At 51.0% G+C, this 25,224-nt stretch overlaps 1 protein-coding gene across 3 annotated transcripts in view; it reads right to left on the minus strand.

Moving 5' to 3' along the window:
- The window catches only part of VAV2 (vav guanine nucleotide exchange factor 2), a 103,779-nt gene that overhangs the window by 42,082 nt on the left and 36,473 nt on the right, over nt 1-25,224 (minus strand). For all 3 annotated transcript variants that reach the window (XM_061476871.1, XM_061476872.1, XM_061476873.1), the window contains exon 3: nt 1,154-1,212. In XM_061476871.1, the coding sequence (XP_061332855.1) occupies nt 1,154-1,212 (59 nt within the window). The remainder of the gene's footprint in view (nt 1-1,153; nt 1,213-25,224) is intronic.

Below are 25,224 nucleotides of genomic sequence, written 5' to 3' on the forward strand. Positions count from 1 at the left end.
CGCCTTGGATGTTCCTTTCTCTTAAAATAATAATCACTGCATTGCTCAGGGCTACCCTTAACAATAAATAGTCCTTAACTTAGAGCACGTCTTTATTCCTCAAACCTGAACCCCCGGATCTCCCCCCAGGTCCTGGTGGGATCTGTCAGGTTTGTGTTTAACAGATGGGAAGGCTCCGAGTTTGTTTTACACGTGAAAAGCTGTTTCCCTCCAGCAATATCAGTGCAGTTAAGGCAGTGAAAATAAGTTCAGACAGCGGAAACGGAGGCGTGGGGTGGTGGGCACGGGCAGCAGGGCGAGATGTGAGGGGGGCCCATCCACAGCACCCCCACAGCGTGGCTGCGGCTGTGCTGACCCCGGGACACAGCCAGAGCCCAGTGCCACAACACACCCTGCCACAACAGCCAGACACGCTCCGCAGGGCAAAGCAAATGTGTTCTACAGCTGAGGAAAAGAAACAACCCCCCAAAAAAGGAGGAAAGGTACTTGAGGCTGAGAACTCGTCCCAGTTGTGTCTGTGGTCTTAACGAGATGGTGCCAGATTAATAATGGAAACACACAGTAACAAGAAAAGCAATCGCAAACCAGTCTTGCAGGGAATTGAACAAAGGCCACGATAACAGCTCTGCTTAACAGGGCTGTCTGCTGGGTTCAATTCCTTCCCCATTGCTCCTTCCTCTACCAGAGCAGGAGCAGCCCCACAGCCGGGCAGCCCACATGGGGCACCGGGGCTGGGTCACTCCTTACCCCCCTCTGCCCGCGCAGCACTGATGCGCCTTTGTCAAGGCCAGGAAGACATTTCCCAGTGTCCAGTGACAGAAAGACCACCTGAATGAGGTGGGGACAGTGGGGTGACACCACAGGGTCAGGGCAAAGGGTGCTACTGGCTTTCCTGGGATCCCACTAAACCCACCCGCTGCCCCCCCAGCAGGCACATCACACACAGCTGATGACTTACTTTCTTTGTAAGCTATTCCTGAGCAGCCTGCAAGGTGCTTTTGCATGTACCCTGTTACAATTCAAAGGCATCCTTGATGTCTGTTTAACCTTAATATATGTAGCTTTTAAAGAGTCTGATGTGATTAAATACTAGAAATATGGATAGGGAGACTGAAAAACATCATTTAAAGCATCAGGTTGAAAAGGATCTTACCTAATTCCTTTGGTTTGAGCAATACTGTGGAAGGAGAGTCTGGATACTGCAGAGATCACCTGGAGAGAGAAAAAGATGCTGATGTGCTTACTGGTGATAGAGGAAGGTTTGGTGGGAACTTGAGGTACCACAGCCTGAACACCCATTGAAATGGGTGAGCTCCAGTGCCCAATCTGTGTCACAGGACAATGCCACCAGGGCTCGGGGGACACTGAGTGCAAACACTGCTTCTGGTTCTATTAATGAGCTTAAAAAACATTTAACCCTTGGTTTATAAACCTACCCCTTCAACAGCATTATCCGAGCAAACTTCAACCCACCACCCACAGAACACATCCAGACCTGCTCCAGTCGCTCTTTTATGCGACACTGAGAACCACTGAAAACCTTCTTACTTCTGTGTTTTATTACAAAAGGTTTATAGCTCCTTTCGTCTCTCCCACACAAAATGATCTTATTGAGGCCACGTGCCAAGACCGAAGGGTTCTGGCTTCGTGCGTTTCAGTACAGATACATCATCAGTTTGTCAGAGGTGAGCACGGACCATCGCCCTTCCCCGGCACAGAGCAGCCAGAAATGATTCAACAGCGACGTGTTTCCATCAGCATCTCAAGCAGGATCAGCAAGACACCACCTCTCCCTGAAAGCTCCAATTCCTGGTGGAAGCTTTAATTGCTACACAGAATTCTCGATCATTTTTCAGTTCTCAACCACAAGGAGTGGGTTCAGCGCCTCACAGACCTCTTCTACTCTTGCCCAGATTCATCATTGCAAAGCTACATTGAAAAAACAAACCTATTATTTTTGGACTGGTTTCCCACCCACTGCACAAATAGAGATGTCTGGATGCAGGACACGGATAAAGGGCTTCCTGAGCGGTCTGGGCTGCCCAGGGCCCAGCCATGGGCACCTGAGCACCATGGAAGTTGCTGCTGAATGGGGCTGCCCTGCACCCAGCCCAGCCCAGAGGCACCCATCAGCGCTGCCTTCTTTAGGGACCTGTGCTGGGGGATGCTAAAGCACCTCCGCATGCAGCACCCAGGGGAGCAGGAGCCCCCAGTGCCCGACTTCATCCCTGGAGCTGCTGCTGGTACTTGAAGCTTTTCTCCATCCCACATTATTACCCCAGAGCATCAGAGCTGCACCAGGGATCCTCGTGCAAATCCTTCCCACTGCCAGAGGCACACAGGCACAGGCTTGTTTGGGGGATGGACACACACAGCTCCTTGGGACTGAGCAGCTCCTGCTGCAGCAGTTCCTGTGCCAAACCCCATCTTCTCCACCTCTTGCGACCTTCCTCACTCTAATTTCCCTGCTCCTTTACTGTGAGCTCCAGCTACGGCTGCCCCACGCGTGGTCCCAAAGCTGCGGCAGCAACAAAGAAACTGCCACAGTTTGGTATTTGGGGCTGACTTTCACATGGAGAACAGAGACGCTGAATTATTCAACAAGGCACACGGGACTGAACGTCAAAACTTGGCCAAGTTTCCCCCGGTATAAGATGTCACTAAGGGGAGCTCAGCACAGAAAGGAGCTTCAGAGCAAGAGGGAATTTTCCTTGCACCTGGGATGCTCTATTGCCCCTGTGCAATGCTTCTTGCAAGAGGCCTTCACCAAAGCATTCTTCCACATCTTTGAGATGTTGCCTCTGACATTTCCTGCTTAGCAGAGGATGGGGATGAAGGATTTCTTTAATTAGACAAAGCTCTACTTTTGCTACTGCTGTCATGAGCATATTTTGGCCAATTTCTCATTCTCAAAAGCCTATCTGGAGAGCTACCAGACCATCACCCCGGCACGCCTGATTTTATAGGGATGCCCTGGAGCCACTGATCACAGACCGTAATTACTGTGCAGCTAGAGGAGGAACAGGAAACCTTCCCAAGCAGAAATTCAGAGCCACGAATGGAAACGCAATGAAGTTCCTCGTTTTACTGCAATCTAACAAAAGTGCAGCTCTCCTGGCACAAAGCTCCCAGCGACACTGCCACCTCCACGGGAGGTGTTAAGCAAACCTGGCTCTCTGAGTCCTTTTCACACCCCATCTCTCATGTGAGACTGTCTCTCGTGTGCCCTGGCTTTGAAGAGCATCAAGCAAAGATGTGGCTTCTGGCAACGTCACGTTTCAATGAGCAAACCCAAAGGGGCTGAGGAAGCCCTACCTGCAAACCACATCCCTGCTGTTGCTGAGGGCCACACTGTTGTTTTAGTCTGCATTTTTAAACAAGGTTGGCTTTGCCTTTAGAAATGACATGAACAGCAACAGGAAAAAGCAAGTTAAAACAGAGCCAGGAGTCAAAGAAATCAGGTCTCACTCCCCACATTGTCAGCAAACTTTAAACACCGTTCCATGCACGTTATTAAATCTCTGTGCTGCCGTCTCCCACCACTAAAATTCTCCCCAGTTAGGGAGAGGAGCTGGGACTCAGTTCATAAGCACCCAATAAAGGCTCCAGGGCTTGTCAAGGCAGAGCCATGGCATGGAGCATTGCGGAGCATTGCTGCCCGCCAGCGGTACCTGCACAGGCTGAGCCCAAACAGGGCGCAGAGGCTGGGGAGCCGCTGGCACCCCTGCTCCTGCTCCCACAGGGCTTAAAGCAGTCCCAGGGAAGTCCCAGGCTGACTGAACGAGGCTCTCCTGCGGTCTATTATTAGACTTCTGAAGCAAAAAATCGGTTTATGAATCAGATGGTTATACCGCAGGTTCTGACTTCCAGGGAAATCTCAGAGAAAAGCACGCTGCTCCCCAGGCCAACTGCTGCTGCTTTGTTCTTGCATGAAAAGCCCCAAGCACTGAACATCCCAGCACATCAAAGCCTGGGACCTGGTTCCAGCGATGAGGCAGCACACACCGCTGCACTTCCCTCCTTGCCTCCCTATGCTCCAGCTCCCAGAGCAGTGCTCAGGTACAAGAGCAAAGCGACCCATTTTGAGGCTTGGACACAAAGAGCCTCCCTGAGCTTGGCACCTCCGAAAGCGCGGCTGGACAGCAACTGTCCCGGCATCAGGGAGTGCTTTTCCAACAGCTCCTCCCGCTAAGGCAGTAACCAAGTGCAACCCCAGCTCCTCTTACAGCTCCTGCGCTCCAGCCCCAGCCAGGGAAGTTCTTAAGCATGCATTCAAGGATAAGTAATCCTCTCAATTTCATCAGGATTAAACAACATTCTTAAAAGTAAGTCAATCCTTGCGTGTTTGCTAAACTGTGCCTCATTTTCCCAGCAAAGCAGCCCCTTATTTGCACAGAAACCCAATAACATTTCCTGCCACTCCTGGCTCCCTGTGTCGTTTCACACCCGCTGGCACCCGGGGTCCCTGATCTCATCTGAGGCTTTTCGTTCCTGCTGCAGTACAGGGACACATTAATACCACGAACACAGGCAGGACACTAAGTGGAGTTACAGCTCACTGGTTATTTATTCCTCTCCTTTCTCCTGGGGCCGCCTGGAAAAGCGGAGTCTTTGATTCCCAAGGCAGATGGTATAAGCAAAGAGAAAAGATTTCTTGCTGTGGGGCATCAATTCTCTTCAGGTCTGTGCTGATTATTTCATCAGCTCAGGTCTTTGGGCTTCCCCTCTCAAAACTGCCTGGGAAGAAAGCAGAACCGAGGTTGCTGCATCCTGGAAGTGCTCCTGGAGCACACCGGCAGTAAGAGCTTCCAGATGTGCCAGTCCCTTGAACCAGCACTCGCGAAGGCTTCAAGGACTGAAACCACCTCATGGGTGAGCATCAGGTCAGTCAGTGGGGAGCGCTGGCGGCTCTCCCAGCCCCATCCACATGCAGCAATGTCCTGGGGGAGCACCCACTCTGCACTGGCAGGCGAGAGTGTTGGCAAAGCCACTGGAACGTGCTGCTTGGAAAAACTGCCTTTATCTGGGCACTTGTCTACCGAGAGGAGGAGGGCTGGGGGCTTAAACAACGGGGGCTTAATGCAGATTATTGCTGTTATTACTTCTTTGCCCATTTCTGAATGCAATTTCCTCCAAGAAAACTGCATTTAGCTTGAAAACATTACCCTGAAAGCTATAAATAACACCCTGCTGACAGCAAGATGCCACAAACAGAGCTATAAAGGCAGCAGTGCAGGCGATGCGCAGCCGACCTGCAAAGGACTAGTGGGAAATTTGAGTGGTTTCACTGTGAAAGGTGAGGGATGCCCTTCGCATTCCCGACCTTCCAGCTTGCCTTGTATGTTCAGACACGAGCTAAATCCAGCCACCAGCTGGGCACTGCCTGACCACCACAGGCATGAGGTGTGATCCGTGCGGGGAACCAACAGAACCAGACACGGAGCACCAGGACCTTGCCTCTGATTTTAGGGGCTGAGCTGCAGAAGTCTTGTGGAGACCTTGATTTAAAAAGGCACCAAGCTCTGATCTGCATGGGAAAAAGAAAGAAAAGGGGGGGGGAGAGAATCAAGTCTGGGCCTGGCCCTCCTCACATTCACCGGTCACTGCAAGAATCCTGGCTGAGGGGAGAGATGGGATAAACCAAACAAAGATATCCCCCCCACACCAGCACCTCCAGAAATCCAGCACTTTTCTTCTCCCTTACCAGGAACGCTTTGCTTTAGGAATTACACAATGGAAAATAAACTAAAGCATAACAAAAAGCAAATGATTAAGGTTGCTGCTCTCCTATTTCCCCCAGTGCTGTTTATTGCTGATGGCATCTGCTTGCATCTACAAAACTCTCAAACTCACTGCTTGCTTGAAAAAACAAACTACCCAAACCCAAACTAATACCTGCTTCTAATGAGGAGCTCGGCACAGCAGGAATAACACTGGGCAGAGGGCTCGAGCTGCCATCTCTGCACACACACTTCAGGGGGATGGAGGGCAAAGGTGGTTTCAGAACCTGAAATTATGTGGAGCAGTGTCCTGGTTTGCCCCTAAAGCCATGAAGAGCAAAAGAAACCCCCAGGCCTCCAGAATGGGCAGCACATGCGATTTGTGACTGCAGATGGGGCAGGCATGGGGCTCTGCCCTCAGCACACCAACAGCACGTGGTGTCCCCACGAGGAGTCCCCACACCTGAGCTTTGCTTTGGATTGGGCTTGCAATCAGAAAGCTGCAAGCCAGGGGAGCACAGAGTCACCTCTGCCTCCAGGAACCGCGGGGATTCCAGCCAAGGGCATTGCAAAAGTGCAGGATGCTGCAGGAGAGGATGCCACTTCCCCTGGTACTGATTGGATTTGTCGAAACAGATGGAACAAACAGCTCGTCGGCTGCACAACACAGCTCTCCAGACCTGCTTCCCAGAAACTGGCTTAAGTCCGTATTAAGCTTAATCCTTCTTGATCAAGGCCTTGGATGCAAGCAAAAAATATTCCAGATTTTGCCGTACCTTTAAGTCCCCATTTCCACTCTGCCCTGAAACGGAGCTGGGCGGTCCGAGAAAAACATATGGAGACCACAAAGAGGCTTAGGGACATTTTGCAAGTGCAGGTTGCTCTGGTTGGAGCTTTAGATGCTCCACAGCCAGGGATAAGGAGAAATCACTCACACACCGGTGCCTGCCTGTTTCTACCCTCGACCTCCCTGTCTTGCACACCTAAACTGGAGGGATGTGTCCAAGCCCTCTGCTGCCTGACCCTGTGACTGGCATGAGCCGCTCGCACGCCTCAGTCACCTCTGGGTCTCCCTGCAGACACGGAAAGCAGCTATGTTACATTTCAGAAGCAAGACAGGGCTTTCCACCGCCAGTATTTTGACTGCAGAAACACCCTCAGTTCCTGCCGCTTTGTTACTCAAAGGATGGCTCTCAAAATAGCAAGCACCGACTTCCCCAAACCTATGATTGACTTGAAGCCTCAGCAGAGGCTTTCAAACAAGACTTGGCATCCAGAGCCCCCTCCCAGACCAGTTCCCATACTCCCGAGGGGATGGCACCGGCTGTGCCATCAGATCACGATCTCTGACTCTCACAGCCACATTTCTTCCAAGGCTTAATTCCATTATGCCAATTAATCTATTTACACCTGCAGAAAGGAGCCTGGCACTGACGGAGAAGCAATCCACAAAGCAGCTTCCAGAGACTCCGACAGCCAGGAACTACCTCCCTTCCTCGCACACAGTAACGGTGGATAAATATACCCACAAAGTGCTTTCATTTGACTACGTTAAATTTAGTCTCTGCTCTGCCTCTGCAGACAGCACATTTACTGCTGTGTGGGTGACTGAAACACGCATCACTCACAGCACACTGCAAACTGGTGCATGAAGGAACTGCAGTGAAAGACACCCAGACACCGGCCCCCTTTGCGGGGTGCGCAAGGTCACAGCTCACAGATGACAGGGCAGAAGGGAAGCTGGGTGGATTTCCATGGTCACTACGGCACAGAGGGTGAGACAAGATGTCCTAAGGGTCCCTCCAGACCTAACAAATCCATACAGCTGTAAAAAAATACAGTACAACAAAACATCGTAGGCCAGGTCTTGGCTGCCTCCAAGAAAAAAAAAGATAAGAGTCAGGCATGAGGTTTTCAGTCAAAGATTTAAGGAATGTGAATAGCTTTGCTGAAGATGCTCAGGCAGATTTCCCAGCTGGATGCTCCACCATGAGCTCACCTTCACTCTCAGGACCTGCAGCACATATCAGGATGGTTTAAACAGCAGGAAAAGCAAAGGTGAGCCCTGGCTCCACTGGAGCAGGGTGGGAAGCACCATGCAGAGCATTCACAACCCAGGGGAACACGGTCCCGATGCCCCAGCACAACCCCATTCAGTGTGTGGTGATGGGAGTTACATCAGCTCCTCAACGGTGCCGTGTGACGCTGAAAGTGTCACCAGCTGTTTATCTGCTGCTAAAATGTGTTTAAAAATTAATAGGAACAGATTGAGCAAGTGTGGAACACAGAAACCAGGAGCTTCGAGGAATTTCAACGCGCAACGCTAAAATCGCGCTGGCTGGAAAGAGCCAGCTCCATCCCCAGCACAGGAAGGAGATGCCAAAAATACACACCCATGAGCACACATTCATCCACAGAAAGGGAAGCACAGCTCCAGCCACCCCGCGCTCTTTCTTCCAGCCCTCTAGTCCACCATCAGGGACAAAGAGCAGCCGGGTGGCACTGTGGTCGCTGGGGGCTGCAGGGGGAGGGAAAAATAAAGGGCTCCATCTCTGTGTTCATAGAGGCTCCCTTCAGCACAGCCCACAGCCCGTGCTAAGGGCTCAGGCTGTGGACATACGTCACTGACAGAGGTCACCCGTTCTGTGGCAAGATGGATGTGAGCCCTTGACAACGAGAGAATGGCGAGGCCCCAGCACCATGTCGGGCATTTACCAATGGGCTAAAATGGGGGAAAAACCAGCAGAAAAGGAACAGGAATGACTGGTCCCCGAAAGGCAGGGCCGCGGAGCTCTGGACAGCATCATAAATAAAAGTTAACACCTAGAACTGCATCCCAAAGGCCACTCATGCAAATCTGAAGATGAGCTCAGAGCAACCATTACAGAAATAACTGCTGTTGTTAGGTAGAAGCTGGCGAGGAGCAGAGCTCCACAGGAAACTCCTCCCTGGAGCTCCTGTCCAGAACAGACAGATTGCAATAAAATGGGCTGTTTTCTGCCCAGTGAAGCTCCTGCAAAGGCCTGACAAGTATTTACTTATAGTAAGGAATGGAACAGGAAACTAATATTTGTTCTTAGCCAGCTCTCTTGATATTTCCTTATGGCAGTAGGGGCACTGAGAGCACATTTAACCTGGAGGTTGAAGTCCTACTGACTTCACCACAACTAACAAGGAAAGCAGCTGAGGTTGCACTGTACACGGCATCATACACAGCACGAAACCCAGAAACCACCCAGGTCAGAGTGAGACCCTGCTCAGGTACCTCACGTGGGGCTCAGAAATGGCCACAAGCCCCGCACCATGAAAATCCAGGCTGCAGAAAACTTGGGAGTGGGACAACAAAAAGAGACAGCTTTGTGCTGGGATGGATCCCAACAGGAACGTTGGGTTTAGCCAATGAAAAAATTAAAAAGGCAGTTTTTCATTTGAATCCACAAACATTCAAACAAAACATTTTCCATTTTTGGACAAAAACACCCCAAAATGCCCCTGAAAATTGAGTTTTAATGACTTTTCCCCATCTGCTTTAAAGGATGTTCTTTGTTCAACACATTTCTTTTCCACAACATGTTTTGCCCAGATGTAGATGATGTGCCTGGACTGCAGAAAAGAGCAATTGATAGCACCACCAAAAGATAACCAGCTCAGACTAACCCTCGCAAAAGGAAACCTTTCATTTCATGTCAGGTCCTCTGCACTGAGCTGCACCGGTATCACTTCATCAGCCCGCAGAGCAAACCGGTCCACAGGGATGGATCTGAAAGGTTTGAGTAATTCCACATCAAAATGAACACTACTTGGACGAGGCTACCACCAAAGCATCAAGACAGAACAAGACAGGCTGCGAGAGGAAAGAGGGAAAATACATTCTTGTCAAAAAGGCATTCCCCTTAGGAGTACAACCTCCACAAAAGCGCTTATCCATGCGCACTCTGTTGGATTCCACGTTCCGCTCTTCTGAAACACATTGTGCCGGGTACCTGGATAATTATGCTCGACTTACCTAACAATTTCACATCCGCACGTGTGGCTTTAGAGGAGCAGAATCCCAGGTCCGAGCAAGGGAAGGGAAGAGACCGCTAGGCAATGGGTGTCTACTTATACGTGTTCCCTGCTCTGAAAGTCCGCAAAAGAAACGTTGAAGCGAACTGTCCCTCACGGGCTGTCAATGGGATTCCAGTGGCACGAGTGGTCAGCAATGAGGGAAGCGCCAGTGGGTGCCGGGGGACTCATCAGTTCAAGGACCACAGTGTGAGCTCCTGCACAGCACCAGCAGCGCGAGCGGGCTGGGATGGACACCTCACCCCAGCACAAGGGGAAATAAGCAATAATACAAATAAATAAATGAGAAGTGCAAGGTGTGAGCACGCAGCCGTGGGGCTCTGCCTGCTCATCACCTGAGTTTGTATTTGGGACATAAACACTGAGCTCTCTGCTGCCCCACATGCCATTCTCCTCAAGCCCAAACCCAGTGTAAAGAAGCATGTTGGTAAGATATCAAGAGTGGAAACGGCACGCCCTGATGGGGAAAAGCTATGCAGAAGAAGGGACCAGAACTATATTAAACTGTACTAAAAAGCTGGCACAGAAATAAGTCCAAACATCTCTCCATAAAGCAGCTCAGCTCTCTGGGGCTCAGTTTAGCAGACATCCTTTCATTAGAGAGTCCCTGAAGATGACTCGAGCAGTTCCAATAAGGAACAGGTGGATAGAAAGGGAAGATTTTTTTCCCCCACTAAGATTACAGAAGGGCCTGAGACAGAAATAAGAGAAAACCTCCCAATCCAGGCCTTGGTTTCTGCCCAGCTCATTAACCCACACAGTGAGCACCAAGGTCTGGACTGGTCACAGGCTGAGAGCTCTTTCACTTGGAGGGTCACTGGACTCCAGGGTGGGTCATTCAGAGGGACAAGCGGTAGGCACATGAATCATGCAAATGAAAAAGCCTAAAGGGAAGGGGATGAAAAGCGGGGCTCCATGGCCAGCACAGCGGCACCTCCGCCCCATGTGCGCCTCTAACGGAGCTGGCTGGCACATGGGGTGAAGGGCCTGATGCCTTTTACCACAGAAACCCCCAAACAGGAATGCGGCGGCTTGGAAGAAGCTTCCACCTGCACCGCCCTGGAGAAGGACCTTTCACATCTTCTGACTGGCTCCCCCCCAGCTGAGGGCAGGAATTGCCCTGTCCCACCACCCAGCAAGGAAGCAGCATCCTCCCTGTGGGCACCGGGGTGAGGCTCCCATGCCGTGGCTGATGCTTTTCCGCACCGAAGCGCTGCCAGTAACGACTCTTCCCAGGCCTCAGTCCTTCCCGCTAAACCTTGGGTCCGCTCCAGATCCATCACTGCTGTACATTATTCACCCTCATTATCATCAAGGTCTTGGTGTGCAAGCACAGACTGAGGTGCTGTAAAATGATCTGGTGTTTGTGTACCCACCAGCTTGCGCTGCGCTGCCACGGCCCCTTTCCACGACAGGTAACTCTGATTTCTCAAACACGGCACAAGCAGAGGGGCTGCTCCAACCATCACACAAATCCCCACACAGCAAAGAAGAGAGAGGACAAATGCCTGGAAAGCAGTGAGAATGAAATGGAAAGGATTATAGAAATAATCTAATGGGCTTCAGAAGACCACAACCAGCACCAGCACCATGGGCTGTCCAGCTACCGAGTAAGACAACATCAACCTCCACCCTAAGTTTCAACTCAAACATTAAACAATGATGTGACAGGGTCTTTGCTACAGCCAGAGACATTCCGGGTTTAACCCCCTTATGGTTTCTACCCACATCCCTGTCCCCAGGGCAGACGCTTAGACATGCTGCATTATCTAATCCCAAAGGTGACAGAAACAGGATAGAGATTTTAATAGTGACAATCACATCACACTTCAGCTTTTTCCACTTTGAATACGAAGAGAACAGGAGTTATGACTTGTAAAAAACTGCACTGTTAAAAATAACATTAAAAATGCAGCTATTTGGCCCTAAGGGCCACAGAGGAAGATGTTTCATTATCCAAGTCTAAGAACATAATTATTCTTTAATAATTTTTGCAATACAAAAGGGAAGTCTTTTGGCTCACTCTGCACTCCTAAAGCTGCACTTGAACAGGAACCCTGAGGTGAGCACCACTTGCCTGTCCATGCCACCTGGGATCCCAGCGATCCCCCGGAGCAGCCTCCCCCAGCTCACCCCCTCCACATCCCACACATCTTTGAGCAGAGCACCAGCACTGTGCACCCCTGTGCAGGTGCCCAAAGCATCTCCTCTCCCACTCTGGGGAGATGCTCGTTTCAGCCAAAAAACAACACTATCATCAGCCTTTAGATCTGACAAGTTCAGCATCACACCGACAAGCTGTACCACCTTAACTGGGCTTCTCCAGCCACCGGGGCTGGCCTGCCAGAGCCCCCCAACAATGGGGTGGGTTTTGCTGCTGCTCTCATTCACGCCCATGTGCAGCCGGTGCCGGATCCAAGCAGCTCAAATCCAAGCCGTTCGCTTGGCACTAAAATCTGGTTTCCATAGAAACACGTACATAGCACGTAGGAGCTAAATCTTATTTACTCAGTAAAAGAACAGGGCTTTCCAGGCTGTGATTTAGACCTAGGGGTAAGGGCAACATTACTGGGAATACAAAGATTTCATGGTGGCAAAAAAACGTGGCTTTTAAACAAACAATTTCACATCAATTATTATAATAGCAAGCTGACACTCGTCCTCTTGAAAAGGTCCCCAACCCACTGGCTTTCCTCAGAAATACTTGAATTTGATTTTTTATTAAATGCCAGTGGGGTTTGGCAGATTGATTTCTTTCCTCTTCAACTGCTCCCCCCGTCAGAAATAATCCTGCTAACTAACAAGGAAATCTGCAGTTAGTTAATGACTGTAACTTGGGCATAGCCAGCACTTAAAGCAAGTGGCTTGACCTCAAGTCTAACGAGATACACTCTAACTGTAAGCTCTCACTTGTTTGGCTCTCAGTTCTTCAGCAGATATATTTAGAGCAGAACTGGTGCAACGCGCACAAATCACTTCTCTCTCCTGTTATAAGCAGAGACAGGCACTGATCACCAGAGCAGCTTCACTGGGGTGAAATGCTGTGTTGTTTGCAGAACATTTCATTTTGGGTGCATCCCGTGTTCTCTGCTAAGAGGAACAGTTACTTGTGTACCCCCAAGCACAAGCACACACGATCTGTTAATGCTTTGAGCCGTAAGATTTATAAGTTGGAGATACCCTTAAAATGACTGTGCCTTGCCCTGAACAATTGCAGAGTTGGAATATGTATTATTTCGGATGAATAATACATGATGGTGATGTAAATCCAGCCCCAGCTGAGAACGTGCTCTCCAGCAAGGAGCAGGGAGGTTTCGGGGACGCGCTGTGCTGTCTGGAGGTAACGTTCATCTCTTTGCTAACGAAGGGAGTTGCTGCCCTGGCACAGAAAAGGGGCTGCAAAACTCTAATTAATGGTATTCAAGCCCTGTGCACATCACTCCCCATGACAGCCCAAATCTCTTCCCCCCAGAGGCCAGCGGCAGCCCTTGCTACTGGGAACTGGGGTCGATTTAAAATAAATGAAGCACTTGCAAACATTTCCTTACCTGGGGATGGGGGGGAAGCAATTGCTTCGGGAAAGGTCACTGGATAAAGACGACCTGCACAACCTGGGCAAGGATTCTGTTTAATCCCCTTTAACAGGGCTCAGCCACGCTCCTGCCAAAGGCACAGATTTTGCTGAGTGTGGAGAACAGTGCGGGCTGCCCCGGAACAGCCTCGTCCCCACAGTCCCTGTGCCACATCGCACCCATGAACCCAGACCAGCTCCTCCTCAGGCCATGTCCCGCTGCGCTGGACCAGAATCCCCAGACCCCATCACAGCTCTGGACAGACATCACAAAGCCATTTTTCAGATGACTGTGGAAGGGAATTCTGAAGCCAGACTGACAGCATCTGATGGCTGCTCATTAGCAGAGCCTGCGATGACATTGCTCGTGGCTCTGCCAGGGTAATAAAGGAACGAGCCAGCAAACAAAGCAAAAATCAATATGGATGAGTGTAATATTTTTCATAATGTCTTTACTGTGCACAGCTTTCCTCACGCAGCTATTATTAGACACTTTCTCTTCATTTCGCAGGGAGTGAAGAGATGGGAATTGTTCTTATTCACAACTGCCACAGCAGACAGTCATACACTGATTTCATCATCCCTGAAGAGTTTATGAATTAAACCCAAATAAGACCAGACTAAGTCAAACATTCATCCTAACTGGTGGAGCCGGTTTCGCTGCTCATGGGCAGCTGGGGACATCCCTGCGGCACCAGGTCCTCCGAGCTGTGGAGCAGGAAACAGGCTGAGCCCCTGGACGCTCATGGTAGGAGGAAAGGAAGAAAAACTCCACTCAACAGGAAACTTTGCCAGCAAACACAGCAGAATCACATCCTTCCCACCAACATCCTTCCTATGAAAGCAGTGACCCCAAATGACTGGTGCCAAAGACAGGGTTTTGCACTGGATGTGAAGGCTCAAAGCCATAAGCAAAAGTGTGCTGTGCCACAGGGAACTGTGCTGGACACCGGGCAGACAGAGGAGAGATGGCTCATCCTGCCGCGAAAGAGGTGACACACAGCGAGGAGCAGGGCTGGCTTGAGGAAACACCAGGCTTCCACCACCAGCAACCTGGACGAGAGGCTGATACACTGGGCACCACCTCCCTGAAGCCAGGCTTCCCACACCCAGCAGTGCAGCACAGGGGGCTGGAGCCCTGGTTTTGGGGTCCTTTGCTCTGCCCTGGCATTATCAGTGGAACCACTCCAGTCTGCATTTACCCATTGCACAGCGGGCGCTGCAGGATAAGCTCGGAAGCACCACAATTCCAGGCAGGAGCACTGCCCAGCAGACACCTCCCCATCCCTGCCGGGACTGCAAGGGATTGATGCCTCCCCACATCAACTGGGTACAGTGAAAATTACCTTAATTCCCTGCAGTGAACCGGCACCCGCCAAGGTCAGAGCAAGCTGCGCTTTGAGGCTCAGTGTGCGAAAAGCTCTTGGACACAAAGGTGAAGCACCAACAGCAGCACCTTTGCTGCACAGCAACAGGAGTTACCTGCCGCTGCCACCCTCCTCTGTCCCCAGTGTCACCTCCTGACAGCCCCACTCCACTGCTCGGGCTGCTCTCTGGCCCGGTGCAGTAAGAGCAATGCTTTCACAAGGTCCTCAGTCTGTTAGCATCACCCCCTGTCAAAGGACACTGGACCCTAAATGGCACCTGCTGGATGCAGAAAGGGCTCTTACACATTAATGTCCTCTTGTCCTGCTGCTGCCAGCACAGTGCTGGGCTGAGCTCACCTCCAAAGCAAGCCTGAGGCTGCTGAGCCCCAGCCCTGCTGCAGCCGGGTGCCAGCCAGCACCAGAGCCTCGCCAGAGCCACAAACACCAACACACCTTGCTGCTGCCTGGTCACTGTGCTCTGCCCCACTAACGGTGCAGCTGATGGCTTCAAAGGGCAGGGGAATCACTGCTTTTATGTGCAACCAGGTGGGTTTTGATACCTCTACCTGGGCTGTTGAACATAATAAGGGACAAAAGGAAAATAAATGATTCCTCTGTGGCTTTGCTCTTGGTGAGTAAGCAGAAGCCATTGATTAAAAATGAGAAACGAGAAGAGGAAGTAGCTCTCTGCTTCATAAACAGCTTGAGATACAATGGTTTATACTTTACATAAACTTAAACAGAGGAATAAATAGCCTCCTCCTGGATACTGGCCTAAGCAAAACGATGGCAGGATGGAGGCAGCGCTGCAGGGCTGGACCATCTGCACTTAGCAGGGACGATAAGACCTAAATGAGGGCAGATGAGGAGATTTTACCTGTCTCAGAAGTAGTTGGGCTCAGCGCGAGGCTCCCGGCCCAGCTCAGGCCTTGGCAGGGGAAGATGCAGCACAGGAAGCAAACAGCACAGACGGAGCAGAGCATGGCAGTGGGAAACGTGTACAAACACCACCAGGGCTGCCGCAACAGTGAGGTGTGTACAGCTGCAGAACAGCCCCAGCACAGAGCTGGGGGAGTGCCCGTGCTCCTCCATAGGTGCAAACCTGGGCTAGAAGGAAATGACATCTTCAGGAGCATTCTGCATAGCAGCAGGTCCCACATGAACCCTGCCCAGTCCTGCACTGTTGCTGCCGGTACTTCTCACCTCCAAACACATCACAGCCATTAACGAATCCCCACAAAACCCCTGGGACCTCTCAGTGCCATTCTTCAGATGGAAAAACTCACGGTCAAAGACGTTGATCAATTTGGCCAAGGGGAGGAACGAGCGGATGGTGCCGGGAGCCCCAAGGCAGGGAGGGAGCTGAGCATGCCCCGGGCAGCCAAGAAAAACCGAGCTGTATTTACAGCAAACAGCAGGTATAAAAGCACGGAGCCACGGCACAGCGCAGCTCTGTACAAAGGGGAGTGGGGCTTATACAGAGCCCTGTGTTGAAGTAATATTTATCCTACCGAGCACTCATGGGATGGTGCGAGGCACCGCGGGCTCTGCCACCAGCGTAACCATGGCCGTGCCGCACTGAAGTGGGCAGCTCGGGCCAGGCAAAGAGGGAAGAAAAGCTCAAGGACAAGATCCCTGGTAAAGGGATTTTCTCCTGCACCCTCGTCCAGATCCCCACCGGGAAAACATGAGCGAGTTAATTCACTGCACCATCGGGTCCGTGGGGTAGCGAGTAGCAGAGGCTGAAGAGCACTTGCTTTTGGCAATGCAACCTCCACCACTGTGCCAACCACTTGAGCCTTGCACCGCGGCCGGGATCTTGGAGGTGTTATTGTTGGAGACAGCAGAATAAATCTCCAAGGGTATCACGGAAGAAAGGGAGGAATCAAACCCCATTTAACTCTTTGGGAGTGAAAAAACAGTATGGAAAATACACTTGAGGATGCAGAGCATAGCGGGGCTCCCTCCTCCCCTTGCTTCCCCAGCAAAATGTGCACAAACACATCCTGTGGCCGGGGCTTTTCATCCGCTGCCAAGGAGATAAAGCGAATTCCTGCTGCTCGGGCGGTGCGAGGCCGCGCCAGCCCCGGCCGGAGCCGAGGAGGGCTGGAAACGTGCCCTTCCTTCGAGGGGACACGGGGTCCTGCCACCACCCCCCGCAGCACGGGGCAAGGGGCAACAGCCACTTCGCAGAGCTTCAGGCACAACCTCAAACCATCGCTCCTCCAGGTGGGCCATGGGGAAATGACTCGGTTTATCCCAGCAGCAGCCTGGCGCAGCTGCTGCGTGTCCACACAACACACACCCATCTGTCCACGCTTCCTTAAGCTCCAACCCAACATCTGGACAGGGGAACCGAGCAGCTAAAGGACTTCCAGAATGGTACAACCTGGCTCCCAGCACAGCGCAGGAGATGAAGGGGAAGTTTCCCTTCTAGCTCCTAGTGTTTCTGCACACACTGGCAGCAGCTTTCTCCATTTGCTATCAACAGCATCCAGCAAGCGCGGCGAGGAGCTACGACAAGGTTTGCCCATAGAGGTTTCCGCATCCATCTCCACAGCATCAAATCAAACCATCTGAAACCCCAGCTGAACGGTGCACTTCCTCATTTCCAAACCTCCCTCTAGCACTTCTGCACATCAGTGGCCCCAGAGAGTGCCTAGCGGCACTCACAGCATTAGCTGCTCACACCACGCAAACACTCCCAGTGCTGAGGCTGCAAGTCCAAACAACCTGAAATTTCCAAAAGCATCGGTGGTTTCACAGCCTGAGGCGAATCCTCAGAGTTCTGCTCTACCTTTGAAGCGCTGAAGCAGCACTCATCTCCAAAAAACCCAGCGTGGGGCTTGTTTCCTTAAATCTCAAGCCATTGCAGACCCTTATCTTCCAAAAAGCTTAGACCTGTTCATTTTTTAATCCCTGTACTAAGGATACAACTGTATTTTAGCAGCTGGATCTTTTCCCCAGCCGAAAACCCCTTCCCAAAGTGCATCCCACAAAATCCCTGGCATCAGTGCTCGCCCAGCCCTGCATCCATAGGCAGAAGAACAGCACCACAAAAAAGCTGCATCAGCAACACCGTGGTACAGGGCTGCTGCTCGACTACTTTAATTTCCCACACTCACACAGCTCCTTGGGAACTGATTTATAAGTACAGTATAAAACCTCATTGGAATCAAAACTAATTTATAGACTCGAGAGAAACAAATTGACATTTTCTAGATCACACACCATAGCTGTAAATCAATTTCCATTGTGTGCCCCTGGTGCAAGCTGCTTCCAGCCTCTGTAAATAAATGCCAAGGGTAATGAGTTCTGAAACAACCAGCCTGAAAGTAACATGGAAAATGACAGTCACTGAAAAATCCTCACAATGCCAAGAAGCCCAACTGCAGATTAAAATGATTACCCAAATCCAAGTGACGAGGTGGAGGAGGCCAAGGAGCTGAGCAAGGAGCTGATTTTGCGCCTTTTGTCTGCTTTAGCTCCCTCCTCCAAAGCCAGGGAGGATGCTGAGTCCTCTTCTCATTAGCGACTGCTCCCCCATAATAACAATAATAATAAATAATGATGATGATAAGAAGAATAATAATAGATAATCACTGCTGGAGGAGGGTGAGTTGTGCCCCTGCACGGGTAATGAACCTCAAAGAGATCTCAGTAAGGCAGGAGGGAACAATTGCAGCCCTGTGCAAGGAAGGGCTTTTACACGGACAGAGGAGCTGCAAAGAGCCACACAACCCCCTAATGCACTCATTAGCACACCATGGGGTCAATGAGCAAATTGCAAACTGTCACTTCCTGGGGGATAACTGTCTCCTCCAGCTGCAGTTGTGCAAGTCAGAGTCTGAAGATGCCCTTCACCATCACCTTTGCTTTGGGAAGAGGCAGGAGATGGGTGCAACCCAGGTCCAGGTTTTGTACTGAGCAAGAGAGGAGGTCTTGGACAAACCTGCAGATCACCTAGGATGAGCGTGCACCCATCACGCGTGAGTTCCTGTGTTCTGTCAGCTCTGCTGCAGACCTGGCTGTCATGGAGCAAGATGCTTTCCATGCCATCTGCTCTGTGATTCTGAAGGCTCAACTCCACAGGGAGAGGCAAGACTCTTTGTTCATCAGACCTGAGGGAGTTCACAGGCTTCTCAGGGCATCTCTCCTGGTCCTCAAGCATCAGTTGAGCTGAGCCGGAGCAGCCCCTGCCCTCTGGTTGCTTCCTTGGCAGGGATCCACTGTTCACATGAAGCTTTAGGATGCTCGAGGACGAAAGGTGAGGGATCTCAGCAGGGTCAGCAGCTAGTGCATCTCCCTAGGCCCTGCCGAGCACCCAAACAACCCCTGATAAAGAGTGGTGCTCCGACCATTGAAATCACTTGATGTATAAAAGAAATCTGAATTTATGTAATAGAAATGCTAATTCAGCCCTGAGGCCATTCTCCTGTACGTGCCCAGGAGCCTCCCAGCACACATGTGCTTCAGAGGTGAGTTACTCAGAAAATAAGAGCGAAGCTAATTACTGGTCCCAGTGCTCTAAAGCTTTTGTTACGGTTCAGAAGGAAAAGAAACAAAAAAGACCAATGCAGAAAGAACTGGAGTGCCTCATATTTGTCTTCCGTTAAGAAAAGCCTGGCTAAGATGGATCTGCACTCAGCGAAACGAAAGGCAAGGCCGGGTCCCATCTGTCCCTGTCTGCAGCAGACGTGCCGTGTCCACGTGTCCATGGCAGGGAGGGGGATGCCGATTGAGGCGATGGGGGAGCCAGGGCACCCTGAGCCACCCTGGGTCCTCACACCTTGGCCCTCCCAGCCCCAGCTCACCCCTGGGGATGGGTGCCCGGAATTTATAAAATAGTGATGTGTGGAGAATTAGGAGACTCTCTGGGAATGAGACAGGCTTCTCGAAACAGGCGCACAGTGATGGTGGTGGGTTATCACCAGCACTGGTCCCTGTCCAGAGACACTGCACAGCCTGGAGGCAGCCCTTGCAACACACAAGTTCATCATCTCTTGCCACAGGCAATGGGGATGGAGCTCCCTGTGCTCACCCTCCTGCTGGGGAAACGCAGCACCCAGGGTCGGGGCAGCAGAAACCAAACTGGGCTGCAGAACAAAGTTTGCAGCTAACAGCTCGACAGGGTTGATTCGTGCTTCCCAGCTACAAAGAGATGTCCCTGTTTGCCAAGTATTTCACCTTGGCTTGGCAAAGAACCATCAACCAAAGGCACCTAAGTCACGAAACCTCACCATAAAAGCCTTGGCACTGAGTAAAAGCAATATTTAGGTGTCCTGCTCAAAGAGGGACTGAGAGAGAGATGGAAACTCCATATGACTGCTTCATATATCCAACAGCTTTATATACTTAGCCGTCTGCAAAGGGAAACGTGCGGCTGCCGAGAACAACGGCAGCAGTTCCTGACACCGCGCCGTGCCCTGGGAGAGCTGCTGGCAGGAAAAGGCCTTTGCCCAGCGAGCCCACGAGGGAGCCACGGCCACGGTCCCGGCACGCACCGAGCCACGCGGCGCCTGGAGCGCCAGCCCCGTGCAGCCCTGTAGAGCAGCAATCCCACTGCTCTGGAGCCTCACTGCCACCCAGGCACCCCGCATCGCTCTGGAGGAGCACAGAGGGATTGATGGCTCCAGCAGCACTGATCCAAACTGCTGGAGCTCGAGCAGAACGATCCCCCTGAACACACAGTGATGCTCTACAGTACGCATGTAACATCCCAGCACAGGTGTGAGGGATTTGTGTAACACACCCGTGTGCGTACGGAGGGGAGGACACTTCCCTCTGTGGCACTATGGGACAGCCTGACACATCACCGAGGTTCAGCTGTGGGGCAGGAGGACACACATTAACTTGCATTACGATTTTCTGTCTGGTTTAAATACTGATAAAATAGTAACATTGATTTCTATAATGTTTTTATTCAAAAACTACTGTGCCGACACTCGCATGTCTGAATGAAGGAGAAACCCAGGTCTATGCAAAGTCAAGTGAAAAGGAGACAGTCTCCTTGTGACTGACAAGATAAAGCCTCCAGATGATTGACAGGACAAAAGACTTTTGTTTTCAGTTGATAGGCAATGCAGTCATTCTCTTTAGATGGCATCTTTTCTCCCCGGGTCTTCCTCGAAAAGCACAAACCACAGAGAAACCCCGTACTGAGCTGTATCGATCCCTGCCCAGCCAGGGGCGTGAAAGCCCTTCACCACCATGTCCACTATGGGCCGCAACCCAAAGAACCCAAGTAAATCCAATATAATCCTGAGAGCCATTCCTGCTCCCGCAACAGGCACAGTTGCTGAGCAAATGGGCAGCAGCAACATTGCTGGTGGAACATCAAATCCTTACATTCTGGGTAAAGGGAGCCTTCCCTGACAGCAAATCCTGCCTTCCCTCACAGCAAACCCTATCACATCCCTGCCCATTTTCCTCTTTTCCTGAGCTCCTGCCCACACCAGATTCCCTTCCCCAGCAAAAATAAATTCAATGCACAGTGGTGACAAATTCATGTCAGATGTGCTGTGCTGACCGGCATCTTGGAGGGAATGGGGTTTAGCCCTGATGGAGCAGCCAGGATGCTCCATGGGACAGCAGATCAGGGAAGGAGAGGGTGACCCCGGCCAGGTTTGCTCTCACTGCTCCCCTCTGTGCAGTTCCAGCTCTCAGAAGAGCCCCAGCCACAGGTTAGATGTGATTTTCACTGAAGGAAAAGCAGATTGTGAAAACAAGGAAATCCATCTTCTCCAAAATGCACTTTTCAGACAAAACAATTGGCTGCACTTCAGCCAAATTTAGGAGTGTTTTCAGTTAACAGCTTGTTTGGGGAAACAGATAAATAAATAGATCAATAAATTAATAAGATGAGCAGCCCCAAGCTGCTGGTGCCGTTCTGCCCTGATGTGACCCGCTGGCCGCCGGCACTGTTATGACAGTGAGCAAGATGCTTTGCTCTCTTGAGAGTGCATGAGGCAGTCCAGGCAGGGGGCAAGGTCCCCGGCACAGATAACCCACACATCTGCTGTTTATGGCAGAATTTGGGAATAACCCAGAGTCATTTACCAGCAAATCAAAGTGCAAATAGAAGCAATCAGGAGCATCTGCCCTGTTTCTTGGCAAAGCCCCACCAGGCAAAGGTGATGAAGGGATGGGACAGACCCATTCGACTCCCGGAAGCCAAACCTGACCATCACAGCACATACACGTGCAGAAAATACATCTGTGCAGGTCTGTCACAAACATCCCTGTGTCCCACAGAGCCCATTCGATTGAGTCACCATCCAGTTGACCCCAACAAGAAGCAGAAAACATCTTTCTTTGCCAGCAGCAAACCCCAGCAAGCCAGAGGTAGAACTGCACGATCAGCTTTCTGTGGTAGAATCACAGCTGCAGCCCAGATACAGCCGCCTCCTTAAAAGTAATAGCAATCTATATGTGAGAAGAACAGAAACATCATGCCTTGCCTGTGAATAATGACTTAAGACACCAGGAAAAATACCCCACACATGTTAAATGCCACGGCTGTGAGACCAGCTCGCATCTGTTTTCTGCCGTCGTTGCTCCTCGTTTCCCTGGCTTTCCTGAGTTCATACATATTTAAAAATGCCAATAGCTCCATTACCCCTCACTTCTTATAACACTGGAAGATTAGAGTCCATAAGGGAGAGAAAAGAAAAGAAAGCATCATGGGGAAGAATGTCACCCTGGCGCTAGAACAGCATTTACCCCAATCCCCTGTCTGAAGCGGTTTTCCCTGGAGGGGCTGCCTGGGCGGGAGCAGGGACAGGGCTCGGCTTCCTCTGCAGCCGCTGCTCTCAATGTCCCCCTTGTTCTCCCAGCAGCATCGGGCTGGAAAACTATGAATTATGAACCGGAGCTGACACGCTCCTTCACAGCACAGCAATGGGGGGAAAGATACCCCAGCTCGCTCTGGCAGTGGAGATGCAACTGCAGAGGTGGGCACTGGGCACACAGGGGTGTTTTGGGTGGGTTTTTTTGGGCACTTCCCTCCCTGCACACACCCATCTCTGACTGAACTTTCAGCCCCACAAGTCCATATCCTCAATTACCAACTCTTCAGCCCCAGATCTCTATGCAGGAGCCACAAAGCTTCACGGCACAGCAGCTAAAACATTAAAGCAATAAATATTTGCATGTTTATATAAATCTTCACATAAATATTTTGCTCACAACCTGCACTGATTTGTTTTCCTTTCCCCTCCCTTCTTGCTTCACTTCCACACTATTGATGTGGGGATATTTTCTTGCATTACAGGAACAGTTTTCCCTCTCAGAAGGAAGCGGATGAAGAGTCAGCGCCAGCCGTGAGCGTGCCGACAGCCGCACCACGAGAGCTGAATCCTTCCAAAGGCTGAAGAAGGACAATTTCAAGTGACCTCATCATAACTTCAGCCTTATTTCATTCCCCTGATGCAGGGACAGGTTGAGAGCAGCCGGTGAAGCTCGCTGGGGGTGAAGCTGCTCTCCATGAGGTTCCTCATGGGTTCGTGGGTGCGCAGCAGCAGCTGATTGGGATTTATCTGAACATTTCTACAGTGCCACTACTACAAAGCTCTGTTCTTCACCCTGCCTAGGTGGGGACCTCCATACACCAGAGCTCCTCTCCCAGCCCCACAAAGCACCTTTGCTAGCTCTCAGGAGTTGTGATGGACTTGCAATGACAAGTACCCAAGTCACTAACGAGCTTACACTGGAAATCTTGCACATATACCTTGCCTGTGGGGCTCCTGCTGGATGGGTGCAGGCTGTACGGACAGCAAGGCTTGAGGACACCCACAAGGCTGGCGATGCTGAAAATCATGACAGTAAATGGCAGCACCCACCTGTGCATCACCCCTGGCCCAGGGCACAGAGCGAGCTCCTCACACAGGGTGACAAAGGCGGACATCAGGGTAGCAAAGCAGCATTGCAGAGGAGCAATCACCAGGTCCACCTCCAGACCAAGAAGTAGGGATGGAAGCAAAGCACAAGCACTGCTATAGCAAGGCCAGCCCGGCTGCAGCATTTCCGGTGCACAGGGAGGCACAGGAATCTAATTTATTGGGGTCAACTCTGTTTTGACCAGGGAACAAGCAGCTGGAGCAGGAGGGACAAAAATGCAGATTCCATGTCAATTTTAAAGCTGTTCATAAAGTTCCAGCTCCACACTCTTGTGCATCCACACACATCACGTGCTGCACCCTGCTCACTGCTGTGCTTCAGCAGCCCGTGTGTCTTTAGCGGCCGGGGCCCCAACCCTGCTAACGGGATTTAATTAGCTCCTACTAATATTTTATCCACGGTACTAGGTCATGTTTCCCTTTCCACTTGAAAGGCATCTCCAGCTTATTGGCAGCAGTGAAATTAATAGAGAAATCATTAGAAAGCATAAGGCACAGGCCATGCAAATCACACACCACAGAGGATTATTTCCAAACAATAAAATTAATTGGTGTCATCAGCCACCAGCAGGAACGCAGAGAGAGTTCGCATTAAAAAACATAGAGCATTATTGACAGCCCGTGCCTCCTCATACATAAAACATCTGATGGCATCGTTTCATTGTGTTATTCCCTATGCATGAAGGCTTTCCCCGTGTGGAGCTGCGGAGCAGAGGTGAACCCGACAGCAGGACACAAACAGGACAGGGACACCACAGCAGCACCTGGTGCTCGCCTGCGTGGGTCTGCAGCGGAAAAGCACTCCACACCTTCTGCAAGTCAAGCCCTACAAAAATGGGCTGTCTGGACCCAAACCGATGTCTTCTTTTGGGCACCCGGGACACAAGGACTTGCTGACTGCAGGCACTTACAGGGAGCAAATCCCACAGCAAAATACCCAGTCCTGGCGCAACCCGTGTTCAGCTCCAGTCACTGAAGCAAACACCCTCCTGATCCTCCAAGGTACAGGTCTGGGCTCCCACCACAGTGGGGACTGGTCCCTTGGTGACGCACAGATGCCAGGCAAGCACGAGCAGAGCACTTGGGCCTGAGCTACAGTATTTTCCCCCAGTATTCAAACATACCCATACTCCTGAGAGGCAGAGAAAGCCATCATCTGAGCAAAGCAGTGCAAATACAGTGCTGCCATTGCCACAGAGGTTGAAAAAGAGAACAATCAATTGCAGGTCTGGAGAAGGCATGTACGAGTTTGTTTTGTTTCAGAAGAAAAAGAGTAAATAGTAGCCTCAAGTCAGGGTAATATTTATTCACATGCTTCACTTTGAAGTTCAGCCCCTGTTGGCTTCACGTGGTTAAATCTCCTAGAGAAGAGAGCTCTCTGAAACCGCACCCTGAGCAAGGGAAGGAAGAAAGGAAACTGTTCAAACACCGGCATTAGGGAAGCAAAATAAGCCTCGGCACCAGGGGAATTATCACTGTCCCTCAAAAACACAAAGGAGAACTTGAACAGGTTTGTTTCTTCACCCCCCAGACGGTGCAGAACTGAGAGCAACAGCTCAGGTTCAGGGAACTGCATTTCATGGCAGGACAAGCAAAACGAGAAG

The sequence above is a fragment of the Pezoporus flaviventris genome, unplaced genomic scaffold, assembly GCF_033815535.1.
Source record: "Pezoporus flaviventris isolate CSIRO_AGI_PZ_B2104156 unplaced genomic scaffold, CSIRO_AGI_Pfla_v1 ptg000097l, whole genome shotgun sequence".
Taxonomy (NCBI): Eukaryota; Metazoa; Chordata; class Aves; order Psittaciformes; family Psittacidae; genus Pezoporus; species Pezoporus flaviventris.